The sequence below is a fragment of the Ambystoma mexicanum genome, chromosome 2q (assembly GCF_040938575.1).
Source record: "Ambystoma mexicanum isolate Mex_15411 chromosome 2q, UKY_AmexF1_1, whole genome shotgun sequence".
NCBI classification, from domain to species: Eukaryota; Metazoa; Chordata; class Amphibia; order Caudata; family Ambystomatidae; genus Ambystoma; species Ambystoma mexicanum.
In genome coordinates this window covers 1,279,624,702-1,279,651,296 of record NC_090924.1, presented here as the reverse complement: position 1 = coordinate 1,279,651,296, position 26,595 = coordinate 1,279,624,702, and the positions used below count along the sequence as shown (strand labels likewise).

Below are 26,595 nucleotides of genomic sequence, written 5' to 3'. Positions count from 1 at the left end.
CCCATGTATTCCCAGAGACAAGGATACTTTGCAAGGCCAAGTTCAAAGACAATCTTCATGGCAGAAGGCTTGGGTGATGAGGGATGCTGGGCTAATTGGGTGGGGAAGTAGAGTCAGGCCCATCTCCTTGCACCTGGGTCTGGGCTTACGTGCTGCTAAATGAACTGAATGTTCCAGACATGGCACAAGCGTGCCAGTCAATTGTAGTGGTCGATATAACGAAGGACCTTATAGTTGAAAGACCAATGAGAAACCATGTATCTAATGGTTTTAAAGAGGACATGTTTTAGAGGTGGGCATGTATTGCCCACCTGACAGTTGGCAGCCAATCGCAATCCTAGTTCCTATATAATGTGCACTTAGCTGTTCCTCTTAAGCCTATCCCGATCCCCAGTATGTTTTTTATTATTTGCCACATAGAATGACGTCACCTCTGATGTATTTTTAGTATAAAGTCTATGTTGTGTGAAAACGTTATTGAGAGAAATCGAGCGTACGTCCGCTGATGTTCGTTGTAACTCCATGTTTTAGATAAATGTTAATAAAGCAGTACTTTGCCATCTTCCTGAGTTAGTTTGATTATTTGGACTCAGAGTTAATCTGTGAACCCATACATTGCATGCACATTCCTAAAGGGCCATAAACTCAAGTCTTATCTGGAGCACTGCAGATCAGACATCCAGAGATCCCTTCCCTGTATGCTTGCCCATGTATGTGTGGATGGCTTTATGTCAGGGGTGAGTGTGAGTCACCTATGGAGCGTTTCCTATGGCTAGGTTTCACGGATGGCATTTGGAGCCTACATACCAGAGTAGTGGGAGTTAGCGAGTTTCTATGCTCTTACTGATTTATAAGTAACCTGAACTTTAAGAAGGGATTTGCCTTTGTAGGTTGTGTGATGAGTCCAGGGAATTAATTTCTTCTCCCCATGGGTGAGCCCGCTATGCATTATCGTCCCTAGGGGCCAGGGCAAGCGGGATCCCACTGTGGGTGTCACCCATTCTGAGGACAAGGAAGGCCAAAGTTGAATTTCCATTTCACTTCCCCTCATTGCTAAATCCCACGCATTTGTTTGTCAGCATTTGTTGGTCAGGTGGGAACTAAGCAGGGTCCCCATGTGCAGGGCCCCTTTAAGGTGGATGGCTTGGTCTCTGACCTGTATCTGTTGCACCCTCATTGAGAAACCCGGAACCAAAGGGATATTTCCCTCCATTTCAACGAGGGTCCTAAATACACCAGCATGCCAAGAGAAAGGGAGCCCAGCCGAGGCGTGAGAAATGCTGGCTTGTACTGCTGTGCAAAGGAGTGAGTCACACCCTATCAGGAGGAGCCAAACTGGAGAGCCACGCAGTCGGCGGAGGCCCAAGGCAGCCCACAGAACGTTCCCTTTTCACTGCTGAGCAGAGATCCTGCCGAGCCTGGGAATGTTGGGAGAAGAAGTCCCATCCCACGACAGAAAACGTACTGGTGCTCTGCTCCTACCGCACCAGAGGAAAGCAGTGAAGCGGCACAGCTGATCGATGTCATGAACCACAGGTATTCGCCCCTTCTCCCCAAGGAGGAGCCCCCTGTGAGGCTATGGAGGTCAGTCCACTCTGCAACACACTCCCTAGGGGTTGAGGCAGGTGGAATCTCACTGGGAGAGATTCCCCCTTTGGAGACAAGGACTACCATTCCTGTAAGGAACTCTCTAGACAAACAAATATAGCTGCATTGATGGGACTTCCTGGAAAGCTGAAAATTGCAGCAACCTTATATTCGGCTAAAGGCAATGCAAGATTAAAACCAGTTGCACAAGAAAAGGAAGATTTCTCTTTAATATGAGAAGCATATTTAACTGTGACGAGGAAGAAGAGAAGTAAGAAGCCTGATGCGTAAGGGATGCCCCTCCGACATCATCACGCAGGCTGGAGGCAGAAAATTTGCTAGTAGCAGAGCCTGCGACTTTGAGAGAGAGAAGACAAGTACAAGATGCCAGAGAACTGGTGTATGCAGACAAGAGAAGAGTCTCGGGTTGACCTAGAGATGAACACGCAACCCACTGTCTGTTCACCTCTTTGCACGTTTAAACTGGGACTACGAGTACACACTGGTAACTATATTCTCCTCTCTATTCCCCCCACTCTGGTATAAACATATGCCACGGTCTCAACCTTTAGCCCTCCGTTCTGGAGACCCTTAACAGTAACAATAGAAATATAGTGTTGTCAAGCGCAAAGAATGATGAGTAACTGACCTATATATATATATACCTATGAGCATCTCTGCTTCAGTTTAATCAACATACATGAATTAGCAATGGGAACTTGTGTCTCTTTATTTTAGGGCATTGTGTATTGTTAGTATCTAATAAGAGAAATATACATTCAATACGAATGGCTATAATCAACTGTGTTTAAACTACATTTTGGGTTTATTTAATAAGCATCTGAATGAATGTTTTTTTCTTTGTTAAGAATCCAATTCGGGCCATATGAAGAAGAGGAAAGCATCCTCGAAACGCGTCGCCAAGTGCATTGGACTTCATTCTTCCTTCAAATTTTTTTTTTGTTTTTCTAACTGTGTCATGATCTATTGATGCTATATGTGCTTCTTCATGTTGTAAATTGTGCTTTGATCTAATTGAACCACAATGTTGGTGGTATAAACTTTTTTTGTTGTAGAACTTTGACTATTGACATCTCCTTTTGAGAATTATGAAGAATTATTCACTTATACTTTGTGAGTTTACGTAAATAATAGTATTGGATGTGATCCAAACAATTGAAAGTGTGCATGGGACGGGAGGATTCCCAGGTTGAATCCTTTTTCTTTTCATTTTTCAGTGTTGGGGTTTTGTGCCATGACTCCAGTTCCTCCCCCGCACCTAAAACACTTGACATAATTTCGAATTATTCTTTAATTTTTAATGAAATTGAGGTGTGCACCTGTACTCAACCATTTACTTTCTAAAAGAGAGCAACTGATTTCTTAAGGAAGCCTTTTAGCAATTGGAAAAGGCATTCAGGTATTTAGTTTAAAACCAGAAAATACTCAGTAATCAGCATTGAGCGGAGGAAGGTGAATTCTAGTAACAGTGAGTGTGTGTGTTTTTAATTACAGGTCAGCACAGTCGTCTGTCAGAAATCAGGAGAGCAGGGAGCCACTAGCTGAGACCGGATTATGTTTTTTATTTTATCCACTTCCTCTTTCCCCCTGGGGTTGTCAGTCCAGTAATTATAAAAGCCAAGATTGCTGAATTGGCAAGCCTAAGGGGTCTGGCGGGTTCATCGTCCGCTCCTGCAGGAATGAAGAGTTGGGAACTGACACCTCTCCATTCTTGACTGAGTTTTTACGATTCAAGTATAAGCTGCAGTCTTGGGTGGCTCTCCGTTATCAGGCTTTAAGTCATCTTTTTGAGATACTATTCTCGCCCCCGAATGCTACTTGGTGGTTCTGCATTTAGATAAGGGCATGCAACTTTCCGTTTTTTACTTTATAAACTTTATAAAGCATCTGAGCATGCTAGAAATACTTGGAGATCGGATTTAGGAGTTACAGTTTCTGATAGTGAGTGGGGTCGTATATCACGGCCCCTGAATGTTTAGGACTGATTTGGACTTCAGATATACCCAGCAGAGTAGCTCTCATTGCATTTACTGATCCCCTTGGAAAATGAACCACTACAAGCTTAGTCAAGATGATACTTGTTGGAACTGCCGGATGGAGGTGGGCACCATCCTTAATATGTTTGGCTGTGTCAGAAAGTTCTGCTCTTTTGGAGTGAAGTTCTTCAGCATATTGATCTTGTGTTGGGCCTTTCTCTCCTTCGTACTCCCATGAGCGGAGTGTTGGGCTTTTTCCTGGTTGGCATTAAGCTGCCGGTTGGCTTGCTTTTGCGAGATTCTAGAGCCCTTTTAGTGGCCAAAAAACACATTTCGTAATTCTGCAAGAGTGATCTCAAGCCTACCGTTTATGACTGGTTGCATGATTTGTCAATTCTCTCCGGCTACGAGAAAGTGGCTTTTCATATCAAGAAAAAGTTAGGCGAATATTTTGATATTTGGGATGCTTTTAATGAACTGCATGCCTGACATGCATTCACCCCCCTACCTTTTTACCCCATTTTCTTCTCTCCTTCTTTCCTTTCTCCATACATAGCGACTAATTTACTGTTGGGTAAACAAGTAAAAACACTAAGGCACACCTATGTTTCTGGGAAAAAAGGGGGTAAACAAAGGATTATTAATGACCTTAAAGGATATTTATGAGTATTCGAGGTGCGGGGGATCAAAGCTCAACCTTGGCAACTAGGTCGGATGAATGAGAGAAAAAAATGTGGGTGTTCCTAAAACTTTAGGAACTCCCGTCCCCTGCACACTGTCTACTATCTGAGGAGCAGATCAGAAGTTTGCTATTTTTAGATATAAATATTTAAACAATTTCATGTAATTCAATTTCAAGTTCAGTAAATAGGGTATTGGAAGTAAATACCCAGCTCCCAAGATTTATAACACAAACATCAAATGTATTTAGACACTGTTAGTCAGGCCCAGCGCGTTTCGAGTAACAACTCTTCTTCAGGGGCAAATATATCTTTCACAAAATATTCTATAAAAAAGAAAAAAAAAAGAACATCTTCAATATGGCTGTGCATACAATTTTCACACATATTGTACATCTTGAAATTCAAATATAACAGATCATTATGGCTGTAAATATAATTAATCACACATTTTGTCCATTTTGAATTTACCTATAAAGCAACTTAACAATCTTGATACACAAGGTAACTCATTAAGTGTCTGATATATGTGACCGGTGTAGTGATATTCAAAAGGTTACAGTCGGCTAGTATATGTGAACATAGAATCTTTTGTCAGGTGGGATAATCATGTTCATTATTAGATATATTTAGACCAGTCAAGATAGAATTTTACTTACCAACTGAGTTGGCAACTTAGTTGTAAAAAAAGGGGGAATGGTCAAGAACACAATCAGCGGATGCTCAAGCAGAAATCTAACGTCACTATGCTGCAAGAATAAAAATAAATATAAATAAGGCGTGCAACGACTAAGGATTGCTGGTGGATAGTCAGGAAAGAAATAAATGGAATCGACTTACGTCAGGTATAACAAAAATCCTGAAGGAATAGGCTTCTCACAGGAGCCTGTATACTTCCGGACCGGAAGATAAGAAAATTATCTGCAGAGGTAAAGTGAATAATGAGCCAGAATGCCCAAAGGGGATTGTCTGACTAGAGGTCAGAAACGAAATATCAGACTTACTTAGTGTGGTGTAGTTCATCCAGCAAAGGGACCATGGTGAACCGCCTGCTGTAGCTCGAGGGTGCGGCTCACTCATGGTTGCCTTCTTTTATACTGAGTTAGTGAATGACGTAGAGAGAGGCATGCGCCTCGGACTGCGTCTGCCTGCGCAGGCGTGCGGACTGTTTTTTACATATGGATACATCATAGTTCTGACGCCACGGCGGAGCCGGCGTCGGAACTATTTGTAAATAAAATAACCGTGCATGTGCGGGAAGTAAAATGCAACGTTTAGAACCTTAATAATGGTTGAAGAAACGTATCCGTAGTTTCAAAAAGTCAATATTGTCCAGATAGTCATTGTGAAAGGTAAAAGTACGCGAACGTGTAAGAGCACATGAACGTGTAAGAGGGCAAATAGTATGAATTTAATAATCGCGCATGCGTGCAAGTAATTTAGCCGCACATGTGCAGGAAGTAAAATGCCCAGTTAGAACCTTGATAATAGTTAAAGAAACACATCCGTAGTTTCAAAAGTACAGTACTGTCCATACAGGCAGTGTGAAAAGTAAGAGCACACAAACGTATAAGGGCACGTGAACGTGTAAAAGGGCAAATAATATGAATTTAATAATCGCGTGTGCGTGACTCCCGGCAAATGCAAATTGCTAAAAGGCCTAGATGTCAGACGGCTAGTAGTTTATATTAAAGTTGTCAGTCTTGTCAGGGTATTTATGACAACATGGGGTAAGAAAAAAGAGGAAAAAAGAGGAAAAAAGAGGGCTAGATGTTTAGTGAGGAAAAAAGAGGGCTAGATGTTTAGTGTGTATAGTCAATTGCATATAGACCAACAAATACTAGAAGAGCAACCTAAAGTTTACATAATGTGTTAAGTAATATCATTCACATAATGTGTTGTACATAAGGAAGGTGTACAGGGTTACATAGTGTACTGCATATTTATAATTACTACAGAATGATCAAAACGAAGTACAGAAAAAACAAAGAAACAAATCATGTTAAAGAGAATTTTGAGGATTTTTTCTAACTAATACATTTCCCAAAGTGTGTTGTACATCAGAAAAAGTATCTGAGGGTAAATAGAGCTCCGCACATTTTCAGACAAATTAATCCAACATAAAGTCTGTTTAAAGATTGTGATATGTAGATGTCTCATAAGTAGGGTCCTAGATACTAGTCCTCATTCAAACCAAGTGGTCTAAGTGAGTCTAGGCAATGTATGCAGAAAAGTTCTCTCTGTGCTAGTAGTTTTTGTAGGTCTCCTCCTTTGGGTAGTGGATGTACTACTTCAAGTATCACCATTCTCATTTGTGCTACTGTGTGTTGATTGTCTCTGAAGTGTCTGTACACTGGGGATTTAATATTTTTAGTTTGAATATTGGACTTGTGCTCAGTCCAACGTTCCTTGGCCTTTCTGGAGGTTTTGCCCACATAGTATTTTCCACAGGGACAGCGCAGGGCATAAATAACATTTTTTGAATCACAAGTTGTTTCAGTGGAATTTTCTTCCCAGTATTGCCATGACGGATATGGTCTCCTTTTATGACATTGGAACAATGTTGGCAATTCAGGCACGGATAAGTGCCATTTTTTGGTTTCGACAAGCAGATTTGATTATTAGGTTTCCGTTTTTCAGCTTTGATCAATTTGTCACAAAAGTTTTTTCCCCACTTATATGCAAGCATCGGTGGTTCTGGGAAAAGGCGGTTCAGTTATGGGTCTGTTTTGATAATGTCCCAGTTCTTATGTATTATCCGCTTTATCTGAAAACTCTGACTTGAATACTTTAATGAGTGAATTAGATTGTTTTTTTCATTTTTGATTTTAGGACTCAATAAGTGTTCTCGGCTTTGAGCTTGTGTTCTTAAAATAGCTTTATTGATCAGATCCTCTGGAAAACTTCTATCTTTGAATCTGGACTTCATAATGGTATACTTGTCCTGTAATCTGTCTTCTTCTGATGTAATTCTTTTTACTCTGAGTAGTTGGCTGTAGGGTAGATTTTCTTTCTTTTGGAGGACATTCTAAAAAGGGGGGCCACAGAAAGTACGGGAGAGAAAAGTGTTCTTGAGGAATAATTCAAGAGACTCTTGAATGAACTGAAGGCAAAAAGGCCAGACGAAGACAAATAATTCCCTTGGTTTATTTTAGGTTAGTTAGAATTAGAGGCAAGGCCAAATAGGGTAGTTTGGATGAAGGACATATTTTCTTTTGGACTTCATGACAAAAGACGAGCACCTTTAGTTTCTTTGGCTAGGTAGAGTATTCCCTCTAGTGATAGGGAAAGTTAGGCCTTCAATTTATAATTTACATTAAAAGAAGCTGAACCATGTCTTCCGAGTGTCCGTCTCCTTCTTCCAACCTGCCACACTGCACAGTCCAGTGTCAAGACGAGAATGCAGGTCCATGCATGCCAGAACTTGACCTCTCTCGGCCAGGAATGAGGTGAACCAGGCCAGCACTTGACCAGCAATGCCAGTCTTGGCCAGTCGAGCCAGCTGGGTGGGGTGGTCAACGGTGTCAAATGCAGCAGATAAAGTAGAATCAGGGCACCCACCCCCATCGACCAGCCTTGCCATGTCGTCCTGGACTGACACCAGGACACTCTCTGTGCCCTGGCCTGGTGAAATCCTGACTGGAAGGGGTCGAAGAGACATGAGGCCGCCAAGAAGGGGGAGAGGAGCGGAGAGATCAGGGCCTCTAGGAGCTTCATTAAAAAAAGGCAGCAGTGAGAAAGGGTGAAAATTAGAGGGAAGTGAGGGGTCCAGAGAGGGTTTCCTAAGAAGTGGGATGACGGTGGCTTATTTCAATTGTCTTAGGAGGTAACCTGACTGGCAGGAAACATTGATAGCTTGGGTAATCTCGCCCAGAAGCCCCATGGATATATCTTTCAGCACAGATCCTAGCACCAGATCTGAAGGGGCTGCCAACTTAAGTTGATTTATCGCAGCACTGATCAGCGTCTCTGAGACCAGAGGGAACGATGACCATTTGGAGAGGCATACTGCCGCAGCACCGGCTGGGGCAGTACTAATTGTGGGGTGGTAGCCTGAGTTGCCAGCGAGATGTTAGACCAACGAGTATCGATTTTAGTGATAAAGAACTGCGCCGGGATAACAGAAGTGGTGAGATTGGCATTGGAGGACAATGATCTAACCACTGAGAAAAGTCCCTGGGTTTACTGAGGGTTTTGTCGATTTTCTGTTCGAGAAAGGTCTTCTTGCCTGCCAGGACGGCATCATAGTAGCCAGTGGCACATTGCCTATAGTGTGCTCTATAAATGGGGCTGTACGTACTGCGCCATTTCCGCTCAACCCGCCTCAGATCAAGGCAGGCTATCTTAAGCTAATCGGAGAACCATGGTTCCGATGGCAGCCTCCGCAATTGGGTCCGTTTACGGGGGGCCACTATGCTGCCTCTTCCAACGAGTGGGACAGAAGAGAAAGATCTACCTCATGGGATAGGCTGACTTAGCACTCACTAAGGTGGGCAGTGCTTTAAGATCAGCCGAGTGCCAGCTGCGGCGCAGAACTCTAGGAGGAAGACTCTTAGGAGGAGGGTATGGCAATTTCATAGAAAAGGTCACCAGGCAATTGCCAGACCACAGAACAGATTCTGTGGGAGAAATGGATAGTTAAAATTTGCCGGCCAATACAAGGTCACGCGTGTTCCCCAACTTATGGGTAGGTTCTGTCACGAATTCATGGAAGCCCAAGTCAAGGAGGCTGTCAAAAAATGTATTTAAAATAGGTGCAAGAGGTCTGTTAAATTTGAGATTAAAATCTCTGAGGACAACTAGGTGAGTAAACATCATCTGAAGCTCTGCCAGCAGATCCAGAAAGGGATCTAAAACCATGACATGCGACCCGGGGGGTCGGTAGATAATCAAAAAGTGGCACGTGTAAGATGCTGAGATTATACATCTATACACTATTGCTGAACTGTAAGTGTGAGATGCCATAGTGGAAGTCTTCTGGACACTAGCATTTCATTCTCTACTTTCTTTCCAGGGAGGCAAGGAAGAAGCTGCTGCAGGATTCACAGATAATCTTCAGCCCTCAGATGCTGCTATGGGGACTGGTTTTGTTTGCCCTCTCAAACAGAGAGGCCAAGTCAGGGTCTTTTTACTTCTAATTAGGTCTGATATATATATGGCCAACTGCAAAACTTGTCCCAACATGATGAATGGCAAAACCACAATAGATCTCCCAAATGGAACTAAAAAAAGGATACATCAGTTCATCAACTATAATACCAAATATGTCATCTATGGGATTCAATGCCTATGTAACAAATGGTATATTGGGGGCACCATATGCAATTTGAAAACCAGAATAATGGAACATTTTAAACATTTTAAAGCAATTCATAACAAAGATATCTGATACCCAATATCAGTCTACTTCAATACAGAACATCCTAATTAGAAATTGGAAATTATGAAATGAGTGGGAATAGAAAGAATGGACATGCCTCCCAGAGGGGGCAATACAGAATTGCTATTGTGCCAGAAAGAATACAAATTGATTAATATCATGGACACATGACGTTTTCTCAGTCAACAGCCAGGATAACGATTTTACACTTACCTGTGATTTCCCCTTATGGGACACCATCAACTTCAATGTTTCAAAATGGACATCCTACAATTACTATTTACTCATGTGTGATTAGCTTCTGTTTATTCACCATGTGCTTTGGAATATTTCACCTTTGGTACCTTGCGCGGATAAGCCTCTCTCGGTACACAACATTCTCAGTGTCTAAGAAGCATTCAAGGTTATGTTAGTTATTGCTTCCATGTTTTAAGATAGTCGTTAACCTTTACAGTTAAGGTTCTACTAGGGTCACTATGTGTCCTGGGTAAGTGTAATCTGGGTACCTTTACCAGTGGCAACACTGGGTACCTTCGATCATAGCCCACCGCTGCCACCAATTTGTTAAGATGGATTTCTGACCTCGTCGTCAGATGTTCAGAAGGCCAGCCTAGTTTCTTGGAACAGGGTAACCTTCTGGACAAGCCAGACCAAGCAAGGTAGCATTGGCAGCAGTCAAAACTAGGTCTCAGGAGGGGTGAGGTGATCAAAAGCCCACAATGAGCACACACAGTAAACCACACCAACAAATTACACATACATTTATTAAAGGCCTTTTAACTCAAACGCAAAGTAAAACTCCACAATATTAACCAAAACGAACACAACACAAACTAGGAAACATATTTACAGTAACAATTGAAGGAATATTACACGAGTAGAGATCCACAACCTGCAACAGAAAGGGGTCATACAGAGCGAATATACGCTAGGCAGTCCTTCATCAATTCAAACCCTAACTAATAGGCAATCCAGGCCCTAAGAAGTGTGGAGCCTTGTGGTCAAAAGTACATTCAGTGCCTGAGCACTCGATCGTGCGGTGAAGTTCAAAACGGGTCTCTTCAAGGGGCTGTAGTGACTCAGGAAGGTGGGGTCCCACTAGTCCAGGAGAGTCTCCACAAGAGGGTAGAGCGAATTCCAAGAATCAGGAATAGCTTGGTAGCACAGGCTACCTTGACAAAGGAGAGTGGCCCTCAGGGGACACTTGTGCGTAAATGTCTATGGATGCGCCAGGGGCCACCAGTAAGAGATGAAAGTACTTACAGACCCTCGGCGCACTCCGGACCAAACTTCGCCAGTCAAGTCCAGTTTGTTCGCAGGTTCGAATCCTGCAGTTGCGCATTTCTGCAGCTTTCAGGGGCTGCGTTCCGGGACCTCGGTCCATGGCGGGACAGTGGCGATTTCTCTGCTTCTGGTGAAGAGATCGGGCCAGTTCCACTGCAGCTCATCTTAGGGCACAGCAGCAAGGTACCCACGAAGTTCGTCACCACAGCAGGGCGACACAGTGACCGCATATGCTCGGGTACAGGTGGACCCTCCTAATTCCAGACCTAGGAATGCTAGGTGCATGAAACTCACCGAGTGAGTGCTTTCTACCCAGAGCTTACAGTCTGCAAAGGCTAAAGTCGCAACTCGAGACAGTGGCGGTTCCAGGGCAAAGGTCCTGTACGAGCTGGTCAGTTCACTGGGCGGTGCAGGAACACTTCCAGGCAGGCTCGCTTGCAGGTTAAGCAGGAGATGCCGAGAGTAGTTAGTCCGACTACTCCAACGGGTCGAAGCGCCCTTGCAGGCCTTCTGTGATCGATGAGAAACAGGGGCTCCGACGGGACCACAGCGGGGTCATGGTGCCAAACCTTCCAGCGGGTGACGAGCGGTTCCACGGATCTGCTTTACGATACTTGCTTCTGGATACTTGGCTCCTTTACTAAATTTGGTGTGGACTGGAATAGGTTAAGAGTGCCTTCTCTTATCCAGAATCTCAGCACCAAAATGAAGAGAAACCAATAGGAGATCTGCTCACTTACAACCATGCCAGACGTAGACCAATCATGGACCACGGTGGTTCCAGTCATCCCAGCACACTAGACATCCTGAAACCCAGGATGTGTATTGGAACTAGACAGCTCTAGGCCACATCCTGGGCACACACACTCACACATGCAGAAGCCTGCGAAAGCTTCGGTTTGCGCAGGGCTCTGCATGACCAAATAAGGAATTATCCGGGTCTGCTCGACGTGGGGAAGGCAAAGGGACAAAATGGCCAACGGACAGAACAAAGGACCTTGTGGCATGGCCATTTTAGGTACTGGCCACTGTCCTGGGCCAAAAGCAGTAAACGCGGTTTGGACGATAGAAAAGTAACTGCTGCCGGACTTCCAAGATGGCTGCTGTGCTGCAAGCCTCGTGAGCAGTGCTGCCCAATCCACAGAACCACAATAAGGCGGAATTAGGCAAACCCGGCCCTCCCCAGGCAAAAAACCGGTATGCGGAGCCCTGTGGAAGAGTAGTGTGGCAGAGAAAGGCTTAACCAGCTAAGCTTAGCAAGCGAAAGGAGGATCCGAGGAGCAGGCGGCACAGAACGCTGTGAAAACTGCCCAGCCCATGCAGCGGTAGCCCAGAGAAGGCAGAGGCTGCGTGAGAAGGGACCGAACCCCAAAACAGGAGGGGTGTTCCACATAGCGCAGCACCAACGTCGTGAGGTGCCGAGGGCGAGCCCGGTGGAGGCGTGCACCGGACCCACCACCAGCACAGCCCAACGAGGTAGAGCCAACCCCCAGAGGAACCGATGATCAGCAGGTGCAGAGGCGGTGGTGATAGCACGGGAAGGAGCCCATCGGCGGCCAGACAGGAAAAAGGTCTGAGGGGTCCGGGCACAGCGGCGAGACACTTCAGGAGGAGCTTAACCCCAGCGACAGACAAAGCAATACAAGTGAGGGATACTGTGACCAGCCCGGAACCGGCGGCGCCCTTTAAGGCCCCGCTGCCCGGAAGATCTCTACCACACTGGGATTCTTCACCAGGCCCGGGCCGGGGCGCACAGCAACCGTCCACAAGTAAGTGGAGCGACTGGGCAGGATGGGGGAGGAGAGAGAAGCTGATCAAGGCAAGGGGGCGAGTAGGAGCTCCCGAACACTGAGCAACAGTATGGGGGTCGGGCCACAGAGAGCCTAGCACGGTTTGGAGGTGACACCGGGAGTCCCAACTAGACTGGCAAAACCTTCAAAACAAATGCCCCCTCCATAGACATTGACTGGGGGCTCCCTGAACGTGGGGGCCGGGTGGCCCCAGGCGATGCCCTGCCCAAAGACCAGGTGGGAAAGCAACAAGAACAAGCAACATTTGGAGGGAGAGAGAGGGGGGGGGGGAGGGAGGGATATAATAATAATTTGGCATTTATATAGCGCTATGAACCCTCAGGTATCTGAGCGCTGCTTATTATTACCCACGGTGTGTGGTGCTCATTTATTGACATCAGAAGGATGAAAGGCTGAGTTTGGCCCTGCCGGGATTCGAACCTGCGTAAGCAGGCTCTGCACGGATGTCAAAGCGGGTGTTCTACTCGCTGTGCTATCTGACCGGCTGGATATATCCACTACTCACACGTGCACCGCTCACCATCCGGGATGGACTACCCCTGGGGGTCACAAACCCTACTTGGCCCGGGTAACAGGGATGAAAGTGGGGCCCATGGTGCTTTCAGACCACGCACCGATTACTCTACAGATCAGGAGGACGGAGGGACCTCAGGGAGCATAAGCATGGCAATACCCTGTCCAATTACTGAAAGACCAAACACTGAGGAAGGAAATGAGGAAAGGCATAGAAGAATTCTTGGGGGATAACAAGGAAGGGGACACCTCACAACAGATGAGGTGGGATACCTTTAAGGCAACCATAAGGGGAAGGATTATAGGGATGAAAGCAAAAAGGGACAAGGAGCTACGGCGGGTAGAAAAAGTCCTCAAAGAGAAGCTGCAACAGGTGATGACCTCAATGGGGGTGGGGGCAAGCGGGGAAACCAGGAGGGAATACAGGGCTGTGCGAGGACAGTTGGAAATGATCCAGGTGCGGGCGGCCAAGCACCCCCTGCTAGCTCTCAAACAGCAGTACTACGTCAAGGCAAACAGGGCAGACAGTTTACTGGTGAGGATGCTGATAAGGGAGGAGAAAGCTATGACTATCTTGAAAATCCAGCTAGAGGGAAGGGGGACGAGCACAGATACCGAAGACATTATCAGGGAATTTTGGAAGTTTTATTCAAACCTCTATACAACCGAGGGTACATCGGAAGTTGAGCAGCAGGAGTACTTAACTAGCAGGGGTCAGCTCACACAAATCTCCAGCCAGGAAATACAGGAACTAGATCGAGCTATCAGGCTATCCTATCCCTACCCATCAACAAGTCCCCGAGGCCATACGGCTTTACCACTGAATTTTACAAGGCCTTTAGGGAACCGATATTCCCCTACATGTTCGTCCTCTACAACGAAATAGGAAGAACGGGGTCCATTACACTGTCTATGGAGGAGTCCAAGGTGGGTCTGCTGCCTAAAGAGGCGACGATCCCTCGGCCTGTGCTTGCTGCAGACCGATAGTCTTGATAAACGTAAACGCCAAGATCTACATCAAAATACTGACGAATTGCCTGGAGGACATTCTCCCTTGGTTGATCTCCCCTGACCAAGCAGGTTTTATAAAGGGAAAGCAAATGTGTAACAACACTAGGAGGGTAACCCACCTTATAGAAGAGGCCAACAGAAGGGTAGCACCCCCCCTTCTGCTTGCCCTGGACGCCGAAAGGCTTTTGACGGGGTCGAATGGCAGTCCCTGTTCCTCACGATGCAGAGGATGGGATTTTGGGGGAGGTTCCTGTCCAGAATTAAGGCCAACAACAAAAACCCATTGATACGACTGGCTATCAATGGTCAATTGTCACCCGGCATAAGGGTCCAGTGAGGGACAAAACTGGGTTGTCCTCCCTCGCCCCTCCTATTCGCGATCCACCCGAAGCCGCTACTAGAAACAGTTAGAACAAACAGGGAGATAAAGGGAATTAATGTTTGGGGGAACGGAACACAAAATAGCCGCCTTTGCAGATGACATGCTGTTAGCTGTACAAGATCCGGGAACGTCTCTGAGGGCACTAGAGGGAGAACTGCAAGAATTCTGGGCGGTAGCAGGCCTGAACGGTGACACCCACAAGTCTGAAATATTAAACCTAACAACCCACCTCCACATATATGGAGGTGGAGATCAGAAAGGAGCATCCATATAGATGGGTGCAAAAGGGGATGAAATACCTGGGGGTCAGGTAAAATACCTGACCTGCTCCCTGGAAACAATGGTGGGGGCTAACTACCCACCCCTTCTGGAGAGCATTAAAAACAAACTGGTGGACTGGGGCCCGCTCAACGTTACGTGGCTGGGCAGAATCAATGTGCTTAAGATGGCAATACTGCCCCGACTTCTCTATCACTTTATGATTCTTCCAGTACAGGTACCCCAGTTCTTTTTTCGGGCCCTTCAGCTATGTACGGGGAAGTTTGTGTGGAACCACAAGAAACCAAGAGTGGCAAGGCAGGTCATGATGATGCCCAGAAACAGAGGGGGAATGGGGCAGCCGGACTGCAGGGTTTACTACCTGGCGGCGCAGATGAGGGTCCTGAAGGATTGGTTAAGAGACGATCGCGGTAAGTTATGGAGAGCCATGGACGAGGCGGTGTGGGAGGCAATCTTTAGAAGGTTCTATGGAAACCTAAGGGAGACAGATTCACAAATTTATATCGAATTGGCATAGTGGCAGGGGTGGGGGGAGGCATGGGACGAACTGGTGGAGAAAGCCTAATTTAAAACATTCCTGTCCCCGTGCACCCCAATAATGGATAACCCTCAATTCTCACCAGGGATCAGAGATAAGCGGTTTCGTGTCTGGCAAGAGGGGCGCGGGGTGTAAGAAAATCTGGGATATGTTCGATGGCCATGAAATCAAAACCTTCAACCAGTGCAAAGACGACTTTGGGCTGGGAGAAAAGGAAATATACAGATAGATCCAGATACAGCACTGGGTTATGCAGGCACCAGTGAGGGGAGGAGCGACCAGGGCCTTGACTCCATTTGAGAAATACCTAGCAATGGAAACGGGGAATGCCCACATAGTGGGGGCCATTTACTTGCAGGCCAAGCAAGGGGAGGGCGTAGGGGCAAGACAATATATGAACAAATGGGAAGAATCAATAGCACAGTCAATAGAAGTAGAGTGGCTCCGACCTCTGGAGCCGCGGCCGGTTCCGGAAGCATCTCAAAACCTTCCTCTTTGCTTCTGCCTTCTCCTTCCCTCTCCCCTGTTGATTCCACTCTCTCTCGGCACTATGCACCTGGCCACCATCTGTCCTCTGGTCCCAGGTATCTGCTCATCTTGCCACCCTCACGCACTGCCTCCGGGCCACCCCTTGCACTGGGATCTGTATCTGTACCCATACAGCCCTCCCCTTCTCTTCCTGCACTTTCAGACCTACACGGCCTGCTGCCATAAACCCAGCACTTGCCACTTGCTGGCTGCACTCCCATTGTTTGTTGCCTTTTATTTATTATTTTAGTATTATTTTTGTTTTTTCTTTCTCGCTCCGCACTCTCTCTTTTTGTTCCCCCTCCCATGCACTTCTCCCCCTTCTCTCTCTACCCTGCACTTGCACGTTCTCAATGTCACTGGGCCTAATAAGATCGTTGTTTTTGTTCCCTTTCCTCTGCCTTGTCGCGCTCTGAAACACCTGTGTATGAGCGCGATAGAAATAAAATATCATATCATATCCCGAAATTGACGAGCTGCCTCCAAACACAGGAAATGTGGGTGAAATTGATGGTGCAATGGCACCTGACCCCAGTGAGGCTGCACAAGAGTTACGAATCCACCTCGAAGATGTGCTGGAGGGAATGCGGTAGGGAAGGGACGTGGGGCAATATATGGTAGGAATGCCCGAAGATCGAGAAATTCTGGGACACAATATATGAAGCGCTTGAGACGACCCTGGGGATAAATGTCAGGTGGAACAAAGGGCTGGTTTTGTTGGGGACGGGGCCTCACCTAGAGAATTACCCACAAAAGCCGAACAGAAACTTTACATAACTATGCTAATGGCAGGAGCACTAACATTGGCGCAGAAGTGGAAATCGAAAGATCCACCGCAAGAACACGAGTGGGTGGGTAAGATGTCAAACTTCACAGATCTTGATTGGGTGTTATACTCGTTGCAAGGGGACCACCAGGGATACCTTGCAGACTGGTCAAAGGTGATGCGATACCTCCAACAGTGGGCAAGAATGTCTTGGTGCCCGAGGAGAATGAGACTACTGAACCTAATATAGGGGCCAAACAGTCATCGCAGGAGGTTTGTGCACCGGATTCACAAAGGGAGAAAGGGAGAGCTGGTTACATCATCAGGAGTGACAAGGACAGCATGCCATCGTGGGACCGAACTCGGGGGAGGTGGGGAGAATAGTTGTTAAATGTTTGTTGTGTTGAAAATTAATAGAAACTTGATTTAAAAAAAAAAATAATAACTGCTGCCACCAGCTGTCCTGGACACTTGTACATTCATCAAAAATCTTTCGAGTGTGTCTAGGGCCAGGAAAATGAAAGAGAGACCCCAGTGCACTGTACTGTAAGGTACATTGTGCACTGATAAAATGTTACCAACAATTGTCAACAAAGTAAAAGACTAAGAGACACAAAGTCTCCCAGTAATGACAGTATAAAGGGCATGTCAGTTTCCCCATAACAAAATGAGCAAAAGCCCAGCGGAGTGAAGAAGGCTGGGCTCCACTGGTAAAAGTCAGGCTAGGGTGGTCAGACAAAAGCAAAAAGTTGGGGGGTTCACAACTGGAGAGAAAATTACCCATAAATGGAAATCTTTCCTAACATGCAGTCCCCAGTGGGAGGTTTGTGTTGATTTGGGGGGGGGGGATTACGGGAGCCACATGGGGTATCATGGCGGTTTACGCACCTCCCCCTCTCATACTGGAATTACTCAACGACCTCCAGAAGCTCATTGTGCTCTGTCAAGCTGACATGTGGGTCCTGGGAGGGGACTTTAACAATGTAATGGACACCAGGTTGGATAGGTCTCGCGTTGGCGGCAGAAACCCAGAGCTGCCTGCTAAACTGTGCTCCTTCACTAAGGCAATGGGCTGGTAGACACTTGGAGGTGCTTACACACCAGGGAAATTGGGTTTTCTTTCTTTTCTGGGGCTCACTCTTCCATGTTGCAGGACGACAGTAACAGGCTCCTCTCAGCGAAATTCCTAGCCAGTTAGATTTTGGAACACTTGCCACTGCTCACAACACCCAAAAGCGGGCGCGTGACGCTGTCACCCATGTGGAGGCTGAACTCGTACTATTTGGGTTTCCCCCCAGAGTTCTCTGAGGCATTATTTCACTCTACCCGGAAATACTTTTCCCATTAATGAGGGATCTGTAGACAGCCTGGTCACAGTCTGGGAGGGGTTCAAAACTGTTCTTGGGTAGGGGCGGGAGGCGATCTCACAGGTAGCGACACAGTGGAAGCAATACACATCAGCGGCAAGGGAGGCACTGTAGGTGACGTTGTCGTTGCAGACAGCCCAGGAAACACTCCAGAATGTAGCACTGGATAATGGGAAGCAAGCACACTGGCTCAAGGGGAGCCAGAGTTATGAGGCAAGAGGTAAGGTGGGTAAGATGTTGGTGTGGCTGGAAAGGAGGGATAGGGGCAAAAGTCATGTGAGGGTCCTGCAGGATGGCACCAGGGATGCTCTGACCAGAGACGCGGATATTGCTCAGGCGTTCGTGGTGTACTATGAGTCCTTATACTGGGTCCTGTTGAGACAACCCTGGAATGGTACGCCAAGGGTGATTGACCCAGCATTTCTCCCACAATTGACTGTGCAGCAGCGATTGGCTCTGGAAGCAAACATATCGGAAGAAGAAATAGCAAGAGCTAGTTCTCACTTGCAGTCAGGGAAATCCTTGGGCCCGAGTTGCTTCCCAGTGGAGGTCTGGAAGAGACTGGGGGATACAGTGGTTTGACCGTTCCATCGGTTATTTATGCAGTGTAGGCAGGACGGGATACTGCCCGAAGACTTGAGAAAAGCATGTATAGTAGTCCTCCTCAAAACGGGCAAATCACTGCAATATTGCCCCTCCTACAGGCCAATTTTGCTTATAAATGGCGAGGCGAATGTCCTGGAGAGGGTTCTGGCTAATCGCTTGCTGGGGGTTGTAGAGCACTTAATTCATCCGGATAATTTGATTCAGTATACTGGGTCGCTCTGTGGGGAACTATGGAAGGTATGGGGTTTGGGGAGAATTTCCTGGGTTTGGTGCACCTACTATACAACTCACCAGTGGCCGAAGTTAGGGTCAATGGGATCTCTTCTAGAACCTTTCCCCTGGGGTGGGGGACAAGGCAGGGCTGTCCCCTCTGTCCGCTACTCTTTACTCTGGCAATGGAGCCGTTAGCAGTAGAACTCAAGTCGAGCCCGGACTGGCAGGGATTCAGGTGGCCCTGGGGCAGTGAGGAGCGAGTCTCTCTGTATGAAGACGATCTATTGATCTATATGGGTAATTCATCTGTCTCCTGCCATGCAGTGACGCAAATCGTAAATGACTACCAGGGTCAACTCGCATAAATCGGTCCTCTTCCCCATACAGGACGGGAATGCAGCAGTTCCACAGGACTTTCCCCATCAGTTATCTACGAAAGGCTTCTGCATTTTGGTATCCAGTTGGGCGGACATCTCTGGAAGTTTTGCATGTTAAGTTTGCACCCAATAATTGACAAATTCAAGCTCGATGTCACACACTGGCAGTCCCTTCCATTGAGCCCGATGTGCAAAGCGGCCTTCTAAGATGTGATCTCTGCTCAAATTTCTGTATGTATTGCAGAATACCCCTCTCCCAGTTTCCAAGAGGGTCTTCGACAGGATTCAGGAGGTCCGCAGGGAGCTTTTGTAGGGGGGTAAACAAGTACACATTGCCCTAAAAACTCTGCAGCATGAGTTTGAGAGGATGGGATTGGCCTGCCCTGTTTGCAACAATATTACTTGCCAGCACAGTTGGGAGTGGTGAACGACTGTCTGCATGTAGATCCCGGGTTACCTCATATAGCATCTGAACTGGGCTGGATGGTGTGGAGGTCTCTGGCACAAGTGCTATACGGGGGGAGGCAAGGCCTGCGCTTCTGCTTTCAACAAGGCCTGAGCAGCATATAGGGGTGAGAGACCCACTCCAAGTAAACCCCTTTGGACCAACTCTCATCTTCCAGAACTCCTGAAGATGGGTCACTTCAGAAATTGGGAGAGTCACCAGTGCCTGACCCTGGCGGGCGTCCTTTGAGTCACTACTGGAGAGGTTTGGACTCTGCGGCAGTGAGCGCTTTAGGTATATGCAGCTGACGCATGCAATGAGGTCACAGTTCCCAGTCTAGAATGACGCTCCACAGTGCTCCCCGCTGGAGGCTAAACTACTCCTGGCACGCATTGAGACCAAGGTCACTTCCACTCTTTGCCAAGTATAGTCCACCTTTGGGGCCCAAGAACTGTTCCGCCTCAAGGACAGATGGGAAAGGGATGTGGGCGCTCTGGATCCTGAGGAGTGGGTGGAGGTGTTGATGTTCCCCAGGGAAATTGGTATGCCTGCCAGGCTTCGGCTCATGAAATATAAGATCTTCCATTGGGTTTACTGTGCCAGCACAAAACTGTACAGGTGGGGGTGGGTTGACAATGATTGTTGTTTACGATGCGGGAGGCCTGGGGGCACATTCTTTCACATATTATTGATGTGTTCTCAAGTAAAACTTCTCTTGGGGGAAATGTATTAGCATGTTGTCAGCTATACTGGGTTCTGAGGTCCCCAGAGACCCGAAATGTGTGCTACTTGGGTTTTGGGAGAGGTCAGGTTCACTAAATATGAGAAGCTGTTCCTGTCTGATGCCTTAGGACAAATAAATCAAAAACGTTATCGCTTCAAGACCTGGGGTCCCTGGAACGCCCCCGGACCGCCCCATAGTCGACAGACGTGGATATGTGTAGGGCCTTGGAGAGTTGGGTGTATAATGCACGGGGTGTAATGCAAAATGTATGAAAGTTTGGGAAAAATGGGAAGGGGGCTTTTATTGGTAAAGCGCTGATGTTAGACATGGCTATGAATGGTGTTTTCATCAGACTCTTTGCTGCACGTATGTTGCTTTGTGTGTTCTTTTACGCTGCTATGTCAAGTAATGGTGTTGATGTTGGTTGTGTTCTTATTGAAAATAATAAAATGTTTCATTAAAAAAATAAGTGATATTAGCATGTCCGAGGTCACCTGCAAACTTTGTAACATGTTAGAGGGGAAAATGTGTTCCAAAACATACAGATGAAAGTGAGATTTCTTAGTGATACACTGAACCTGAGGAGGGAAGGAATGTTGACCATTCCCAAGTTTTTTTTCAGTGAAGGAGAGGGTGGCAGATGCACCAATGTTGGCGGCCAAAAGAGCAGGAGGTAAGGTGGGAACAGCTAATATAGATCATGTCCATTTTAGAGGCATAATGGAAAAAGCAGTCATCTTTCAGCCAGTCTTGTATTCGAATAAGGCAAGACGAGATAAGCTGTAGGTCATTAGGAGAACTGTGGAGTCTGAAGGTTATCTGCATGTCATCTGCATGTGTTTGACAGAGGACCGGAGCGATGAGGTCTACAAGTGGTTTTAGGCATGCGTTTAAAAGCCATGGAGAAAGAATGGACACTCAAAGGACACTGCAGCTGGGAATGATAAGTTCAGAAAGGAAAGGACCTGATACGACTTTAAGGTCCATGTCAGGAAGGAGGTGATCTATTTTATGGCAGTCCCTCCATTCTTAATGGAGGTTCTTATGCAGCTGATCAAAGTGGAGTCATTGACCGTGTCAAAGGAGACTGACAGGTCTAGAAAAAGGAGAATGGCAGGGTTGTTGTTGCAGAGACTACTTCAAGAGTTGATTCTTCATATAAAGGAGGTTATACTTTATCTCTGGCAGCTCAAACATTTCACTGATGGTCACTTTACCAAGTATGGTGCCAATGCAAGGTGGTTTGTTAGTAGTTTGCTAGGACATTAGGGTCATCATTGGTTTTATTGGAGATGAAAGATAGTGGTTTTCTTTTCTTAAGGAGGATAGAAAAGTCGCATGATTCTAGGGAACAGTTGATCAGAGCAATACGCTGATGTGCCAAGAATGAAATGTGGACTTTAATGGTCTTAGCAAGCAGGGGTAAACCATTCCAGTGATATCACACTGGAGAGCTGAAGAAGGGGATAGTAGCTTCAGCTTTTTTGTCAGTGCTCGGGTCGGGAGGCTGATGATGATCATGACATGTACCTATTGGAAGCTGCTTCAATACACTTCTACTAATCACAAACTACATTTCTAGATTTAAAAAATGGTGACTTTGGCAATTAACGTCTATAGTGGTTTGCATTGTACAAATACCTTTTCAAAGACCCTGAAATACACTGAGATGCTGCCATTGTGACTCAACTTTATTCGCCAAGTATGGAAGCAATTATCTTATACACTGGGAATAGATTATAAACGTGAACGTTACCCAATAACCAGGTTCACAATACAAAGGTGGTATATTTTCTTCTCCGGGTCGTCATATGCCAATGTTTCCTCTTCCTTTTCGATCTTCCTCATGAGTTCTTCTGCCTTAAATAAAACACCACTAATTAGACAGTGTCGAAAAGTGTAAAGGAATAACATGAGAAATCCAGTTCTTAATTTAGAAGACATTTATGATCGATGTGTTGCTTTTCCCATTCCATGTCTTTCAATGATATTGGTGGTCTCATTAGCAGTTTGAAGAATAGGTCAATGATTTAAAAGCAAGTTAATGGTCTAAACCAAACTTGATTCAGAAGATAAAAGTAGACAGGCTGAAGAAGCCATTAAAACACGAGCATTGAGGTTTAATTTGTTACATTATCATTTGTAATATAATTTGTTCCCACTTTTACTGTAATATAATTTGTCCACACTTTCTATAGTACCTAAAATAAATCAATTTTGAAACAAAGGCTATTTCTTACCAATGCATTCTAATGAAATGTAGACTGTGCGTCTATAAAAACTCCAGAAAGAACATGTCTTAAGATCCCTGTCTGAGGCAGTCTTTGAATAATGACATTACAGTCAGCCCACCTGCCCCATTGTAACAAATACCTAAAGCAATATATTGTGAGATATTGCCCACCGCGATAGGTGATGTGATCTTTACTGGTAAGTCTTCAGCCGTGTCCAATGTATATATTACCGCGATATTTCAGCCCACTAGCCAGGGCCTTCGGCTAATGGGCTAGAATTAATATTTTAAAAATACTTTTCTCATAACCGCAGTTATAATGGCAATGTACTATAGACAGATAGCCGCAGTTATTTCTAGTTGCCCGATAGCCGCAGTTATCCAGAAAAACAATGAAAAAACAAATGTTCCCCTGCCCACCCAGGCACTCACCAACTGCCCCCTTCTCCTAGGATGCCCCCCCCAACTGCCCTTAAGTCCTCCTCACCCCCAAATCACTCCCCCTTTCTCCCCGAACACTCGTGGTTTGCAGTGATACACTTTTATTTCCAGTCTCATTTCCTTTGATAGCCAGGGTTATCCAGATGAATAACCATAGCTACGAGAAAACGTTTGTGCTCTTAACTTGGTCCCTTAGTCCCCATCCTGCTCCCACATTTCATGTCCTCTCCCTCCCCCCCACCTCTATCCTGATGGCATTTCTTCGATTTTTCATCCCAAAATGGCATTTGTCTGTCTTTTCATTTTCAGGTAGACGTGGGTATACCTGCGGTGCTCGCTCGCATCAAACAAACAAACTGCAGCTTTTCATGTCATGTCATGAAAAGCCTGTATGCTGAAATGCACCATGGGAGATATAGCTATACATTTGGGAGATGGGGACACCCCCTTCTCTGTCATATATTAAAAAATCTATTGGACACAATAACCCCAGACTCCCCCAGAAATAGAGTCAATGCTTCGTACCCAAGTTGTTTTGTACCTGGTCCAAGTTTTTGTCTATGGGAAAATGAATGGGGACTGGGCCGAAATTGTGTTTTTTTGTTCTCTTAGTAACTTCTTTATTTTTAATAGATCTTTCCCCAGTCTGGGGGGCCTGTCTGTACTATTTTGTATGCAATATTTCAGCGGAATCCATTGTATGAGTCAAAAAGTTATTAGCAAATCATGTTTTCAATTTCCTTTGTATCTCAATACTCAAATATAGTGCAGCAAACGTGGCACTATAATATATATGGGACCACGCCGGCTGCCCTCATCACCTGCTTTCGCTTGACCTTTCTCCAATCGCATCCCTCAGAACTCCCACCACCAAACTTCCAGGTTCCAATGACGCATCATTGTAACCTGGCACTGACATTAGATTCCACACACCTTCCTCCCTGTACAAAGAAGAAGATACATGCAATATGAATCTTACAATAAGGTTGGCAAGTAAAATCACAGTGAAACACATATGCAATCATCAACATTAATGTAAGTGTTTGCTCTATGAACAAAAGAGTATAAAATAACAATTGGTAATTGAAAAACTATATAGTAATCTTGTAGGAACTCATTAATCGTTATGGTAAAATGCATGATCGTAGTTATTAATGTAATCATTAAACTTAGCAGGACTTCTTCTAACGCGCGTAGGTCTCCTTTGATTCCTCTACCTCCCGAATATCGTTTCCATCACCTCACATCCCTGTTTGTCAGGAATATTACTACAATGCATTTCCCTCTCACGCCCATTGTGAAAATTGCCTTACACACCCAGAAGTATTCTCTCCTCATCAACACCTATACTTTCGCCACATGCTCCCATCACCACAGCTATCTTATCCAAATTCCACATGGACCCATCTGCTAACCTTATGCATTGGATAAGACACTATACATTTCTTGGGAATGTCGAACTTCCTTTCACAACATTGATAGCTTTTTTTTACCCTGACCCATGACCCTGGTGGTCATTTCATCTTGGTAAGACTTGCCTTCCACAACCGCTTATCTTAATTCTCTTTATACTTCATTTGTGTACGACACAACCTCTCCCTAACTTGTTCCTTTAAACTCTGGCTTCCTAAACTCTTTCCACCTCCATGCCACCATTCATTCACCCAACTAGGGTTAAAATCAGTGTTGACTTCCCTTCCTGCATTAACTGAAAAGGCGAATGTCCTGTAACTCCATTCAGTGCTACTGTAGTACTCCACAACAACTTCTCTTTCACATACTGTTCCTCACAGCCTAATCAAAAGCCCCAGCAAGGACTGTTGTCCACAATCCCGTTGGATTGTGTTTTATAATAGGACGTAAACTTCCACTTCATCCCTCTCTTCTTGGCATACTGTGTCATCTTTACACTGCTAAATTGTGGACCACTTATTATCTCAGACCGATGTCCTTCTCGTTCCATGAAACTTAGAATTTCAAAGCTCAATATCAGTTTCACCATTTTGATCTCCGGCCACTTAGAGAAATAATCCACAGCGTTACTATCATAAATTTAATTTTACTCCCGAGATTATAATACGCCCTGGACATAAATTCGGGTTTCAGCAGCTTCATACCTTTATCAGAGTTCTGACATGGCCAACACTCCCTTACTTTCCTCTCCACCATCATATCAATCCCAGGCCACCAATAGTGTTCTAGTAAGTTCTGTTTGTACCAGTCATTCCTGGATGACCCTCATGAGCTTTAACCTTTCTCTAACACATTCAGAGGCTACTAACACATGTCCTCTCAGAAGCAACCCTTCTTCTACCTACAACCGCTCTTTCACTTTCCAGAATGCAATACATTGCTCCTTTATGTCTTTCTTCAAAGGCCAGCCTTCCTGTGTCCACTTCATAACCTTCATCAACAAGCAATCAGACGCTAGGCCTTCTTCCAGTTCATCCTTTGTAATCACTGCATGTTGATCCATGATTGCACTAGCCCTGCATGCCACAACTTTCTCTCCTTACTGCTCCCTTTTCTCTACTACATTCTCATCTTTTTTAAAAGGCAATCTTAAAATCTGCAATCCTGATTTGCACCCCGATAACTTACTTCACCTGGAAATCGTAATGCTGCATACACAACCTAGCAATTCTAGGTGTTGCTCTGTTCATTCCCTTCACCGATGGTTCATGATCTGTGCGCACCACAAAGTGGCGCCCCCACACATCTTCTAAAATACCATATACCCCATACACATGCTAGCAGTTCTCATTCAATCACCAATCTACTTTCACAACTAGTCACCACCCCAAATGCATGACAAAAAACTGTTTCTTTGTCTCCCTTCCCCTGAGATAATACTGCCGCCAAACCTTTTACTAGTATTAACAGTAATCAATGATACTCTGACTATGTTGAACCCTCCATTTGCCTTATAAATCCCTAGTTGTATTTCTTCTGCCGCGCTTTGACACTCCTCACTCTAGTCAAACTCCACTCCCTTTTTTAATAGGTTCCTGATTGGCTGACTTTTCTCTGCAAAATTCTTTGCAAACCTGTTGTAAAATCTTGTCATCCCTAAAAATGCATACACCTCATTCGTCGGAATCAGTGCTTCTTTGATGGACCTCATTGTATCCTCCCTTGGCTTATAGCCCTCACCACTAATTACATGGCCAAGATATTCTACTTCTTTTGGCCTAAACTTTCATTTACTCGCTTCTATAGTAAGACCCTTACTTCTTAACCTACTCAAAATATCATCCAACCATTTACCATGCTCTCTGGCATACCTCCCATACACCAAGATATCATCCTGGTATGCTAAAGTACCTGGAATTCTCTTCAGCATGTGGCTCATGACTCTTTGAAAAATGGCTAGCAGTATCTGGTGGTAAGCAGCAGAAAAGTCCAATTACGTAAACGCCGCTGCATTGTTAAT

At 45.5% G+C, this 26,595-nt stretch overlaps 1 protein-coding gene across 4 annotated transcripts in view; it reads right to left on the bottom strand.

The window, feature by feature from the left end:
- LOC138570097 (intraflagellar transport protein 70A) overlaps window positions 1-26,595 on the bottom strand; it is a 694,742-nt gene that overhangs the window by 65,767 nt on the left and 602,380 nt on the right. For all 4 annotated transcript variants that reach the window (XM_069648698.1, XM_069648696.1, XM_069648699.1 and 1 more), the window contains one exon: window positions 22,245-22,348. In XM_069648698.1, the coding sequence (XP_069504799.1) occupies window positions 22,245-22,348 (104 nt within the window). The remainder of the gene's footprint in view (window positions 1-22,244; window positions 22,349-26,595) is intronic.